Source organism: Diorhabda carinulata, chromosome X (assembly GCF_026250575.1).
Source record: "Diorhabda carinulata isolate Delta chromosome X, icDioCari1.1, whole genome shotgun sequence".
Lineage (NCBI taxonomy): Eukaryota > Metazoa > Arthropoda > Insecta > Coleoptera > Chrysomelidae > Diorhabda > Diorhabda carinulata.
This window is the reverse complement of record NC_079472.1, coordinates 44,596,030-44,610,910: the sequence shown is the minus strand read 5'-3', so window position 1 is coordinate 44,610,910 and position 14,881 is coordinate 44,596,030. Positions and strand designations below refer to the sequence as shown.

At 31.4% G+C, this 14,881-nt stretch overlaps 1 protein-coding gene and 1 long non-coding RNA gene across 7 annotated transcripts; one reads left to right on the top strand and one right to left on the bottom strand.

Moving 5' to 3' along the window:
- Positions 1–828: 828 nt before the first annotated feature.
- LOC130901070 (uncharacterized) lies at positions 829–5,441 on the bottom strand. 6 transcript variants are annotated; one of them, XR_009060241.1, is made up of 6 exons: positions 5,260–5,441; positions 4,655–4,869; positions 4,346–4,546; positions 3,953–4,119; positions 3,701–3,897; positions 829–3,233 (listed from the first exon to the last, which is right to left on the bottom strand). XR_009060241.1 is itself a non-coding variant. In XM_057812156.1 (5 exons), exons 1-5 carry the CDS (start codon positions 5,310–5,312, stop codon positions 3,892–3,894), a joined length of 642 nt encoding a protein of 213 aa, XP_057668139.1. In that variant the 5' UTR covers positions 5,313–5,430; the 3' UTR covers positions 829–3,891. The 6 variants fall into 6 exon arrangements, 4 of the variants coding, with proteins under 4 accessions (XP_057668139.1, XP_057668137.1, XP_057668135.1 ...); XR_009060240.1 differs by having other exon boundaries at positions 3,701–4,119; XM_057812156.1 differs by having other exon boundaries at positions 829–3,897; positions 5,260–5,430.
- A 3,267-nt stretch (positions 5,442–8,708) lies between these two features.
- LOC130901069 (uncharacterized) lies at positions 8,709–12,128 on the top strand. The gene is made up of 3 exons (XR_009060239.1): positions 8,709–9,481; positions 9,669–9,794; positions 10,489–12,128. It is a non-coding gene; the product is annotated as an uncharacterized LOC130901069 (long non-coding RNA).
- Positions 12,129–14,881: the final 2,753 nt, after the last annotated feature.

The window sequence follows — 14,881 nt, the reverse complement described above, 5'->3', positions numbered from 1 at the left end:
TTGACAAGGTCGAACAAGTGTGAACCTTACCTAACCGAAAATTCAGGTCGGTCCGGATCAAAGGCAGTCTAATTGAACAGGTCGGCCCGGATCAAAGGCAGTCTAATTGAAAACAGCAGTTCGACGTTTTCTAAAAAGGTATTTTTGTACTGAATAAGTTGTTACATTTCTTCTTATGTTTTATGATCGGAATTACCTATGGACGCCAGTGATCCGAACTATAAAAATAAAAAACATGACGTGTCGTTCGACATTGAAACACAAGAGTAAATTATAAGCACTTCACTAAACTTTGAGATGAATGTCAGGCACATGCACATGTACTGGCCAATGTGAACAAGTCGAACGTGTCGATCGCGCAATAGTCCCAGGTAGCAAGGTCACGTGAAAATGACGTCGGAATCTGGTCATGAGATGACTAGTAATGACCAGTTCAATGACGTGAATATAACGTGAAAATGACCTCCTAATGTCTCGGACCAATGACGTCATTTATATCACATGATTTACACGTCACATAAGACGTGATTTTTAATTGTTGTATGTCTCGGACCAATGACGTCATTTATATCACATGATTTACACGTCACATAAGACGTGATTTTTAATTGTTGTATGTCTCGGACCAATGACGTCATTTATATCACATGATTTACACGTCACATAAGACGTGATTTTTAATTGTTGTATGACGTGATTATGGCGTCTACTACTACGTCAATTTGTCCCAGTTTAAAAAATGTTTAATAGGCTTCAATTTGTTTTAATAAAGAAAAAGACTTTACATGTACATAGGAAAGGGAGCACACCTATAAAAATAAACCAAAATATTATTTTGATAAAATTTATTTATCAATAGCATGAAAAACATGATACAACTGCAAAAGAAACTTAAAATTCCAGTTTTCATAACACAAATTAACAATGTATTGTAATATCTGTTCAAATTAGAAATACTGAATAGTATATGGTTTATTTATTATGAAAGTAATATTTTAAAATGTAAAACGTCCTGTGAAACAAATGACTGCTCTATTTGCATGAAAAATTGGAAAAAAGAACCTAAAATTGGCTATGAATAATAGGCATCGCCATTAGAGAACCCCTTAATTCAAGAACAATACATTTGGCAGTTATTTTCCCAACAGGCCATATTTTGAGATCTGTGAGATTTTCAACTATGAAAATATTTAAATTGCTGGAAGGATATGGATATGTATATAAGTCTGAATAGCCAAGAAACTCTTTGCCAATAAGATATATTTGACTGTCAGCAGATTTTACTATATTATGAATTTCAACTATTTTATTCCCAATTAAAACATAACTATCCGCCTTAGAATGATTACATGCTGATAATGTTATGCCTGGTAATCTCAATTTATGAAACTGTTGATTCCATTTCAAATTTTCGTCAAAAATAAGTGGTCCCAATGTATGTTTACTTTCCAATTTATACGTCATATTAGATACTGGCTGTGAAATTAAAAAATCCTTTTCAACAAGTCGTCGATGAACTTGTTGTAGGGGATTGGTTGGAGATTTTATTAATGATTTTATCTCTCCCAAATAATTTTCAAACGGAAAAGTCGAAAAATTGTCCAATTTGCCTAATAAATCTACATCATCACAAAGATGTGACATTAAGTGTACATTATAAACCATGAACTCCAAACCATACAAAGATTTTGAATGTTTGATAAATACATTTATGATATTTCTCACAAAAGGGATTTTAAATTTTTCAATATGGCTCTGTGATAACAATATTGAAACAGAAAAATGAAGAGCAAGAAAGTTTTCATATATAGCTAAATCCACAATATCTTTAAGAACCAAAGGACCTAAGTACACTAAAAACATTCTATATTCAGTAGCTTTCCAATAATTTAGTTCATTAAGCGAACGGGGTTTTCGATTGAATTCTACTGGTATCATATTTTTAAGGTTGAGCAATCGTTCTGAAATCATTTTAACTCTCTGATGTTGTAATCTAACCTTCAAGGATCCTGCAATCCAAGTATTCAGTAGCTTTCTAACTACTCCTAAGCAAATGTTGTGCATGTAGTCAATCGGAAAACTACTAATTAGATCAATTGGTAATTCAAGAAAACTAGTCTGCGAGATATGATGTTCATCATCCAATTGTAAGCGAAAAGATTCATTCGTGCGTTTCTGACCATTTAAACCATTGAAAACTACCTTGTGTTTATAATATTCTCCGTGAATTGTGCATCTATCACAAGAGGAATATCCTGAGTGGAATTTAGTGCCTTTTAGATAGGCCCTTGCAGGTGCATCGCACACAAAACTATGTACCTCTAATGTGAAGTGTTTGTTACAAATAACAAAACCATTTTGCAATAAATCTTTCAATTCTACTATGAATGGATGAAGAAATGTATTTAAAGGATGTGGTTTATTTTTTCCACAAAAAATGGAAATTGCAAAAGGTCTACTACCAGAAATATTTTTTATTAATCCCAAAATAGGCCAAAACTGCATTTTTGAACTTTTGAAGAGTGGAATGCCATCAACATTAAAACTAATTTGAATTTTGTCTACACAAGTATCATTTGAAATAAGCTTAGAAAGAGCACTCCTCAATCCAAAATAACAGAACTGACCAGATTCTATATCAACAATTGGTGTAAATTTTGGGGTTGATAACAAGGTACGACTGTCTAAAGGAAGTTCAGGGTGGTAAGGATGAAGCAAATGAAGTAGGTGTGTCAAAGCAGAAAGTGAAATTTTATGTTTTATAGCCCATTCAGCCAAATCATTAGCAATAGAAGTTTCTGTGCATAATGAATCATTGTTATCAGAACTGATTGATTTATCAACTTTAACAGATGATGTACTAGTACTAGTACTACTAGTGTTGCTGCTAATAGTATCATTGAAGAAAAAGCAGTCATTTGTTTCATCAACATTTTCTGCACCCCGTCCAGGGTTAACAGAGGTTCTTGACTTATATTGAAATTCTTGTTTGGTCGCTTGTAAAGCCCTTCTACACTTTTGTCTTGAACCAACCAATTCTTTCAACTTACGTTTTGACATTTTTAAAAATAAAAATATATGCTAATAATTCATAAAAAGTAGTTGATAATACAATCAAACCAGAGCACCAGCATTTCTTTTTTGCTCACGTTGTTTGGCATGTTTTAGCCATATTTTGATAGCATTTTCCACATCTGCTTGAGAGGTCAAGGGAGTTTTGATTTGTATGGCACCTGTAACGAAATAAATGAGTGGTTATTTAATGAGAATTATCCCTGTCGCAGAAATAAAAAAATAGTATTATTCTATTATGCTTTATGAAGGACGAATTTAGGCAGTACCACACAAAAACAACGAATAGTACTTACGAATGATGACAGATTTCACTAAAGTGTTGGAAAATGGCACTTTATTGTTTCTCTGCCCAGCAAAATTATACAATTTGGCCAAACCGTTGGTCAAGAGTAGTCTCATGATTCTATTAACATGAGCTGTGGTGCCATTTCCTCCAATTGAGGAAAGGTAGGATGCCCAAAGCAAAAAATAAAACTACTATAATAGACCTCCATAATAAAACTATCACAAAATTCTATTTTAGAGTAAGTACAATAAATATTTAGATTACAATTACACTTAAATCAATGGGAGATGTCTAATTCTTAATTCACTTTTAATGAAATTCTATGTAAAAAGTACTTACCAAATCATTAAATTTTTCTTCGGATTTCAAATATTGTTCCAAATTTTCAAACCTCCTTTGATCGTCTATTGGAAACTGCACGGGTATGTCATTGGGTAGACTAGCAACTACTAAACTTCGAGAGTTTTTTAAAAGAGTCTTTACTTCCTTGACCCCTTCTCTCAACTTTTTCAATTCCAGAAAAATTTTCTCTAAATCTATTATATATAAAAAAAAAATTATTCACAGTATTAAACAAATAAAAGAACCTACTTTTTGGATGAATTCTACCTGTATTCTCTTCAGACTGTATATTGGAAGAACTGATTGCGAATGTGATCCCCCAGGTGTTTGAGAAAGCAATTCTGTACTTTGTCTAATGAAAGTTGGTGGAGATATCTGTGAATTTGGTTTCACAATCGGCCTAGAAGCTGACTTACCTAAAACAAAAGAAGAATTCTAATTTTTTATTATTTATTTTCATTGTCATTGTACGCTTAGTATCTACGCTAACTGCGTAGAGCCCAGTTTGATCTCATACCTATTAATATCTATAAAAATATTTCATCCTCTTAAAAAATTATTTGTAAATAAAAAAATAAGTTAGACATTATTTCGATTAAAGCTATTTTAAATAGAAACATATTTATAGAAAAGTGTACTTACCAGAGCCACTCACAGAAATATATTTTTGGAAAGATGGAGGCCTTATCAGATTTGATACTGTTTCTCCTTCACTTTCACTGTCACTCAAAATCCTTCTACTAACGAATTTTCTCCTAGTTCGCTCTCCCTCACAATCTGAAGTAAGGTTGTCCGAATTATATTCGCATTTCTTCAGTTTTTTTTGTGCCTTGTTGAGATCATCTGAAAAATAAAAAACAAATATGTATAACAAATACCCAGAACCACACCACAACTCTTTAAAATTCTTTTGAAAATATAAACTTAATGAAACAAAACTAAATCACGCACCACATTCAAAAAATATTCTTTTTACTCCAGACAACTTCCAATTATGTTCATTTGGTTCTTCACATAGTGTGAGAGCACTATTGAAAGCAGCACTCGTTCTGTATGGTGGCCACAAAACATTCTGCTTCAAAGGGGTGAACCAGGAAGAATGAACCAAACATATTAAACCATTTTCGGAAAATTCTACACCCACAAATGCCATTGTTACCATAAAACTACAAAATAAAGGTCAAAACTCATACCACTGCTAAATACCAAGTTAATAAAAATGCATAAAATCTACTTCTATTTGAGACAAACAAGGTAAACCATAGCACTACAAACATAGCCATTTAAGTCAATGTATGAAGTTAAGACATATGGTTTATTGAGTTTCTTCATCTATTTGAGCGCTAAAATTTTGGAGGCAATTTATTCAATCAATACCTCCAATTGGCTATTTCCCAATCATAAATGTTTCGCTTGAAACATGAAAATTATAACTGAATAAAATTAAAAATTGAGAAATTGAATTATCATTTTCGACCATACATGCCATAACCTTTAACCAGATATATTCAAATCAAAAAATATAAATATGTAACTATAATAAATATTATTCTTACCACAATGGAACAACAGAAAAACTAAAAACACTAATAGCAGCACCGCAGATCATCTAACTATTATTAAATAAAATATATATTCATAATAAAATATATAATCATAATAACCAAGCCGGTTTATGATTAATATAAAATGGCCGTTCGTTCTTTCGTTGTGGATGGCGGGTTGTCATCATCATGTTGGCTAGCGGCGCAAGCGCATACGCGTTACCTTAGTAGATCCCGCCAATTATAAATTTTTATAGGAAATTTCTTAAAAAAAATTATTTATAGATATTAGATAATATTATAGGTTTTGTTTAAATACTATATAAAAAGATCTCAATTTTTTTTGGACTTAATAAATAAAAAAATGCTGGAATTTTCAGTGTCATGGTTGTTTATTATCGAAAATAGCCTCACAAAATAATTACATTAGTCACAAAATAAAACAAATGAAATATATCTGATTTTTTCAGATGAGTTATCACTAGATAGTCTCGTCATTATGACGTGACAAGATGTCGTGTTATACACGTCAATTATTTGACGTTATTATCACGTCGATTTTTGGTGGTCTCAGTGTTTTCGACCAGTGATCACCAAATGTTGACGTCATTATGACGTGCCCTTGCTAGCTGGGGTGTAGACACAGTGTAAGAGCACTTATTTCCGTACAAGTGAAATGTAGACAGGTTTTGATGGTAATATGATAATAGTTTGATTATAATAATCTGAACAAAACTTATTATTTATTAATAAGGTGAAAATAAAACTTTATATTTTTAAATAAAATATTGTATACAAAATAGCTAATGAACATGTTGCAGCATACTAAATAATTAGACCTAATTTTAATAAATTTTATTAATTTAACTTCATAATAAAACTCTTGTAGTTAATTTAGTATTGTTTATAGCCAGCAGCCATCTATTAAAACGTTCCAAGTCCTTCTGAGGAATTAGAAACAAATTATGTTAAAAAATTTGCAATGTTATACACAACATTTATTAAAAGTCATTTTGAAAAATTAACAACACTATACATAATCGAAAGGACACAAAACCTCAAGCACAACATAACAAATAATGAATAACTATGAGTAACTTTAAATTCCATGAGAGAAAATTTCATATTGACGCTCTAAGCCAGGGGTGCTCAAACTTGAGCTGCTGGCGATCTACCTCAATATTTTTAGACTACTTACGATCGACTCTGAGAGGCTGCAAGTATGTGTGATGCAGGGTTGTCGTACATACACGATACACCCTACCTACCTACCTAGGTAGGGTGTACCGTGCACAATATAGGTACATTATTTTAGTCAAGGTTTGGGTTAGGTTTAGTTAGGTTCTTCTCTACAATATCAATGAAAAAACTCATATTTATTCAAAATTGCGAGTTTATTGGTTGTTACAAAACAAAAGAGTTACATATGGTGTTAAACCTAACTAAAGAGTGGCTTTGGATGTTGAAGCGTGGCACTGCATGTCCTCAGCATACTTTTCATAAGATGGTACGTAACCACTGAGTGCTAATCGCAAGCATGATGACATATGATCGTCAGTTAGTCGATTGCGATATTTTGACTTAATTATCTTCATTTCAGAAAATGCAGACTCGCACAAGTAAATTGACCCAAACAATGCCGTCAGTTGAAGGGCGATTTGCCTTAGATTCGGATATTTATCTTCAGATATAAAACACCAGAAATTTGTATCAGATGCTGTAGCTTTGAGATGTATATCTGATATAATCTGCACCAACTCATTTTCAACAGAACATGAGTTCATATTAAACTGACTTACTATTTCAGTAGCTAATTCCTCAATGTTTTTACATGAAAAAGGATAACTCATAAATGATGCTATATTTTCCAAATTTACTGCAATCATAAAAACGCATTTCGAATTGTCCCAAAATATTTGATAATTCAGCCTCATACGTATCATAATTAAACTGAGGAATCCTTGCTTTCCAAGACGGAAAATGTTTCAGATCCTTTCTTTTCAGTTGATCTATCATAAGTTGCAATTTACTTTTGAATGCGTTTACTGCGCTAATCATCTCAATAATAGTTTTTCCTTGAAGCTCCAAGTTAACGATGTTTAAGTGCATTGTGATGTCAGTCAAAAATGCCAAATCAGTCAGCCATTTTTCGTTTTTCAAAATCTGAGTGTCATCACCTCTTTCGTCTAGAAAAGCTGTTATTTCGGGCAATAATTCTTGAAACCTTTGTAGGAACTTTCCGTGACTCAACCACCTGACGTCTGTGTGAAGAACTAAATCAGTGTGTTCAGCTGACTCCCTATCTTCCAACTGCAACTGAAAGAGCCGCCGTTGCAAGCTACGTGTACGGATGGAATTCACAATTTTTGTTGCAATGCCCATAATTTCCTCCGTGTTTAAAACTTTGGAACACAAAACTTGTTGATAATTGATAATGCAATGGAATGAAAAAAATGAAGGGAATTCTTCATTAGCTCGACACAATGCCACAAAACCGTTTTTGTTTCCAGTCATTGCTGGTGCTCCATCGGTTGTAATGCACACTAATTTCCATATCATGTTTTAGTTTATCTGCGATGTCCTGACTCATGACTTCAATACGCCTTGTGACAGTCGGACGAGATAACTGAAGTTCTCTAATAGCAGACATGATTTCTTTTTTATTTTTAAAATCTCCAAATAAAGTCTCACCCACTTCAATAAATGCTTCCTTCACCACCGATCCATCTTCGAATGGTTTCTTGTGTTTCGCCAATATATGAGATATTTTAAATGACGCGATCGTAGCAGCTTTTGATTGTTTGGCTGGTCTTGTGAACATGGTTTGTTCTTTTTTCAAACAAGATATAAAATCACTTACTTTTCGTTTTCTTAATTCACTCTGTGGCGGAAAATCCTTTTGATAGTTTTTATGAACCGTTTTATGATGCCTCTCTAAGTTACCACGCTTAGGTATTGCAACTGACGCACGACAAATAACACAAATGCACTTATCCTTCACCATACAAAAGAAAAATTCTTCCTCCCAATCCTTATTAAAATGATACGTTTTAGATTTCTTCACTGCACTCATTTTCCACTATTTAATAATAAACTTTGTATCGACGTAGTATCGCTATCAAGTTACAATTCAGAATGATTCCAATTCATGCAGGCGCAACATTTATATCGGCGTGAAAGAAAGTCTCGAATGTTCCCGTCAAACGCGCCGCCCGAAACTAGACAGTTCAGTCTAGTCTAGAAACAACGCGGCTTTTCTTTGACGCGCGTTCCTTTGATAAAGCCGCCTTTTGCCGCAAGCAGTTTTATTTTATTACGTAATACATTTTTGTAGTTTAGTTACCTACCTACTTATTAAAAAATTTTTTCTTCTCGAGATCTACTCAAAAAGCACTCGCGATCGACCAGTCGATTGCGATCGATCGTTTGAGCACCCCTGCTCTAAGCCAACGTCGACTGTCAACATAAAAGTGCACCTTAAATTATCTAGTTTTTTGCCAAAACTTGAAATCTGGCAGATCCATCTAGGGCTCAAAACTTTCATTAGAAAATTGATTCAACCTCGGATCATCTGTGTGAAACGTTTATGAAATAGGTTAGGTTAGGTTAGGTAGTTAGTGGATGGTGACGGAGAATTTTCAACCACCATACAGTCGCACGACTACCACCTATTATAAGTAATGAAGGCTTGGGGTGTATCAGTGGTTGAACTCGCAGATGACAGATTTCTGCAAAGGTATGGAAAAATAACCCCACCTTCCCTACCGAAATTTATATAATAATTCTTCTCACGTTGTTTATTTTCTATTCCAAAACGCCTATTATTTGCTGGACAGTCTCGTATCTACCGAACCATTGTAAGAAGAATAGGATAGTAGATTAACCTTATGAGGATATCATTTGACGAGGTGGACGCCACAAATAGATGGCAGTGGAGAGTTGGCGTCCACAGCACGTCTTTTCTTAATGTACATCGTAGCTTGAATTACGTGTTTTCTTAGCTTTGGTTGCCGAATTACCCCAATAACAGATGGCGCCAAAATTATTTACAATATTATATTCAACCCTTAAGCTGTGTTGTAAAGTTTCTTATTTTGAGTGCCTATAGCAAAGTTGCAATTTGAGTTCATTATTGTATTGTGTTCGTTGTGTTATTGTTGAGTTTCGCTGGTTGTGGATTTGGATTATCTTAATCTATCTATCTTTGAACTTGAATATATATTCCATTTTTAAGGTAAGTGGATATTATTACAATTAATATACATCACCACTCTCTTAGTTAATATATTCAAATTATAAGAGGCGCTAGATGTATAAATGCTACAGCTTACAATTTCGAAATAAAAACTGTATATTTATTAAACTACTTACTAAAATGTATTTATATAACAAATAATCACTTCTTCTTTTCAATTTTTTAGAAATGGCTGGAAATAAGTGTGTTTATTTCAAGTGTGGACTAAGTAAGAGATCAGATCCTACAATTAAAATTTGCCGATTTCCTGTGAATGACCTTACCAGATGTCAAAAATGAATCATACACTCGGGTGAGTTATTCTTAAGACAATTATTTTTCATAAAGGAATAAAAAGTAGTGAATGTGAATAAATGACTGTTTACAAATGTTCAATACTAAACATAAGTAGGTACTTAATTATCGTCATATAAAAGATAATTCGTCCAAAAGTTTTTTCTGATAATGAGTTTATTTGTATTATGGTCGTATTGCATATTATACGAGTACAATGATTTACTACAAAGTCCAAATCCATTCAAACTTATCAAAAATACTTGATTCATACATAAATTTAAACTTAGAAGCCACCTTTATAGTAAAGACAAACAGATTAGAATAAAACATTTTTGAAAATATTTCAAACTTATATGTAAACACAACTAACCGAATACAAAGGACTGAACTTTTATATTTCACATAAATTGAAATAGTATTTTTTGTTATTTTTTTATGTTTATGAACTAAGCACATAATAATTTGATATGATATGATTTATATATATATATATATATATATATATATATATATATATATATATATATATATATATATATATATATATATAATTTGGATATGATGGATATGATTTATTGGAAAATCTATACAAAGTTGGAAAAAAGGGAAATTTGACCAGACCAGCTTTGATGGTTTCCTTCTCACCATTAACTCCGTTAAACAATTTGCGAGTAATCAAAAAAATGAAGGTTTCAATTATTTATTCACAGGCAGAAGATCCACTTGAAAATCAATTTTCTGTTTATCGTCAAAGAGGAGTGTATAAGAGAAACCCAACAGTGAAAGCATTTCGAGCTGCATTTGAAATAAATATTGTCGCCAATTTAATGAGGCCACCTAGAAGTGCTAATGCAGGGAGTCAACTGGATGATTATGATAATATACTGCTTTTACCAACAGATGACAATGAAGCACTCGCTTCATTGTCATCTGTTGAAGAAGAATCATCATCCAAACAAACGGATTTATCCACCAATTCAATTTCTTCCGAGGTACATTCAAATGATATTGCGACGTTAGAAAATTGTTCTGTTGTATATAGTATATTTTGGGGGTTATTTAAAAAATGTTTAGATCGCTTCGATTGCAAAGACTGTAAAGTCAGTTTAGAAGCTTCTGATGACATAAACATAAATATGACAAAAATATAGGGACAATTTCAGATAATAAAATAATATTAAATTTGGAAAAGAAAATTGTTGGAAAAATAGAAAAAATTCTTCCCGAGTGGTATGCAACAAATGCAATCTGTTGAGGTCATAGGCAATACATTTTCAATTTATTATTGCGAACTCAGATTTTCAAATATTGTAAAACTTTTTTAAGTTCATTAAAAACTAGACAAACTAAAAAAAATGATAAATTATCGATAATTCAGCATAACTGAACAACCAATATATTTTATATGTTTCTTATGGTATATTCTTTCTGTTTTTTTGGTAAATCAATACACAATCTTTTTTATGTCAACGTTTCGGTAGCGTTGATCCAGCTGCCGTTATGAAGAATAATGTTTTATGAAATTGTTGGTCCCTAACTGACATTAATGAAAAAATTCGAAAACTAGAACATCAATAATATTATATATTAGTATATATAATAAGATGGTTTAAGACTGATGCAAAAAATTGTCGTACATTTTTCAAGGTCCATTCACAGTAGATTATATTTTCGATAAAAGGTGAATATTGAAATATTTGTGTGGATTGTGGTTTGATTTCCAATATTCAACAACAAAAAGAATAATCAATAACCAATAATAATCAAAGTTTTTATTTATAGTAGGTGTTTCAGTAGTAAATGTGATTACTTGACTGAAGAATATCTAGAGCTCATCGCGAGTAGATTCTACACGTACTACATTTTTGGGATTTTACAGTCTTTTTAACGGAGATTCAGGTTGTTTAGTGGATTTTGTCCATTTCTTTCTGTGGTCAAAATTAAACTACTTTGTATATTTTCTTGATAACACATAGTCCAAATGGGTCGGGTACTGGTTATAAAAAAAATAATTTCCTGAAAACAAAAATATTAGAATGTGAATAATGTTCCGAAGCAACACTATCATACTTTTTAACAAACATTTTGAGAATTTGAAAAAGTTTTAAAATTACAATAAATTCACTCAATTTGTTGTCCATTCGAATTTCCTACTAACAATGTTGTAGCTGTAAAATGCACAAGGAATATACACAGGACCGTACTACTAGTAGTTTCTGATAATTTTTTCAAATACTCAGTCTATAATTATTATAATTTTATATCAATAATTTCATAAAAAGTGTAGTTATTATTGTTACTTTATTTAATATTTCTGTTCGATATTTTCTAATAAATTCATTTACTAAAACTTTGAGTGTTTTATTTAGTTATCTAATATGAATGGTGCAATTACCTCTGAGCAGAAATCCGTGATTCCTGACGTTTATGCCAAATTCTAACATTTTTTTTATTTACATTCATTTATTTCAATTTATTCATAATGTACCTCATAACTTCACATTATATTGAAAATACAAAATTTTAATCATCCTACTTCTCCATTTATATTGAAATCCGTCTGTTTACAATTTAACTGAAAGTCCAAGCATTACGTAATGCCATAAAATGTTTGTTGCCCAACCGACCTCTGACCTGTTAGAACCTTCATGCTAAAAAATTATCATCTAGGTATCTTTAGAATTATAAGCAACAAATAGAATTAATAAGTTCCGAATATCGACGACGGCATTTCTTCAAGAAAGGACATATTGCACAATTGAAGAATTCTACAATGTTATTAATTGAATTATTAGTACGATATTGTATTATGATACATTTAATATATTTCATCTCGTTACGTTTAAAATATTAGTATAAGAAGAACATTTTACAAGTTATTGTTTTTGATTTTATCAAATATATTAATACAGTACAAAAGCGGAACAAAATCAAAAATATTTTTCCAAAGAAGAAAGGGGAAAATGGATAAATCACATAAATCAACTGAAAGTTAAAAAAAAACATACAAAATAGCCAGGACTTATTTTTTCGCCTCTTCAAAATATGAATGTTTCAAAAATACATTCATGACCGAGGTTCTGAAATCGCAAATTCATATTAGTTCAGTCACCAAAGGAAAGTATATATGTATATTCTATATACTTTTGTGCAAGGATCCTTCTTTCTATCCCAAATTTAAGTGATTAACAGATGAATGAAAAATGATTTGTTTCATTTACTAGTGCTACATGAACTCATTACAAAAATCCTTTTCTTATACATTGAAATTGGTGACAAATAATTAACTGAGATAAGTTTATTTTCGATCCGAGATGAATACATTATTACAAAAATGATATTTTAAAATACGCCCTATCTATCTATTGTAAAGATTTCTATCGAATAGGTAATTTGTGTTACTTTCATAATAAAAAGTAAAATCAGCAATAATGTACTGTCGGTTCGAATTTCGAAGATAAAGAAAACTTCACATTTAGTTGGGATCTTTCCAAATAAATTTAGTTGTTGAAAAATGTGCTGTTTCTTTCAGATGGCACTAAGCTACGGGTAATTTTTATGAAGAACAAGCGGAAAAGTAACTAGATGGCGTGCAAAATTGTCTCAAATGGTTTAACATTGTCACTATTTTACTATCCTATTCTTTATACAATGACCGAACTAATAAATTCAACAGCAGTTTAAGATTCTTTGATCTGTTTAATTCAATTATTACGTTCTAAGCACAATATTATCATATGGAAGGAACTATTTAAAGGTACACAAAAAAACTTCCTAAGTCTAGCTTTAGCAAGTGAAATTTTTCGTAGGCAAAAAAAATCTTTCAAACTTGACAGATTTCCTGTTATTTTATTAATTTGAGATTGAATGTCCTGTACAGCAAAATGTTTTTTAGTTTTTTTCAATGCAACCGCTCTTTAAACAATTTTCAAAATTAGACAATATACTTATTTTTTGGAAAAATTTAATAGATTGGTTTTTTTATTGCACCCCCTTCTTTGTAATTCTTTTCTATTCTTCTTCAAGATTCATAATTATATATCTTTTTTTTAACGAACATTTACTTGTTCAGGAGTCTTTTCAATTATGTGTCGAGAAGTTGATGGAAATTTTCATTTTCATTTCATAATTCGTAGGATGAAATTGAGTATTTTGTATAAGTCGTTGAAAAAGTTTAATGCAACACGTGAGAAAATCAGACGAGTGGTTTATTATCTTTTCACACTGATATGAAATATCCTATTTCTACCTCTTTTTCACAATATTCTATTGTAATTTAGGTCAAATCCATTATTGTAGTGTTTCATAATTAATGAGTGAAAAACTACATCTAAAATGTCCAACTATCGAGATATCAATAAATTAATACTTTTAATTGCGATTCTAACTACATTTCAAGATATTGGCGGAACAAGGGGATGTGCGACAAGTCGAGATAATTTGGGTTGAACTAGTTATCAAAACGCTCTGTTTGCTAAAAAAATTATAGATATAATAGAATTTCTCAATTACCAAAAAATATTATTCAGACAGTTCCAACAGTCAAAATGATTGTGATGTCGACTCAGACAATAGTATAAAAGACAAAATTTATTTAAATAGTTGAACGACTGATTCTTTCGATTATTTGACAGAAAAGAAAAATAAGTATGTGGCTTATCTCCTTCAAACTGAAACAAAAGTACGACAAGCTCATTCCATTGAACCAAAAAAAATGTACAATGTCCCCTAGTCCTTAATACATGTACCTCCACTAAACATGCAACTTTACCAAGAAATCGGAGCCTGCAATTTAAATGCTGGAAACCAGAACTTAAATGACAATGAAACAGAATATGTATAATATTGGTGAAAATAATTAAGTGAAAGTGAAGAAAATGTAGAGCTGAAATAGGCCCAATCAATGTATTCAGTTCTTAGTATTTTTTATCATTACAGAGACGGGGAAAATCCCTAAAGCTATTTTTCATCCTTAGATTTTAGGATCAATATATTCTTCCTTTTAATGGCTACACTACCAAAAACATGTTTATAAAGCAGGCATTCATAAAGAGTTGCACAAGTATTATTGATTTCTAAGAGTAAAAACCTTTCTAATATTAA

Bases quoted from the DNA above. Each gene is read 5' to 3' on its own strand.
- LOC130901070 (XM_057812152.1), bottom strand. From the start codon at position 3,060: ATGTCAAAACGTAAGTTGAAAGAATTGGTTGGTTCAAGACAAAAGTGT.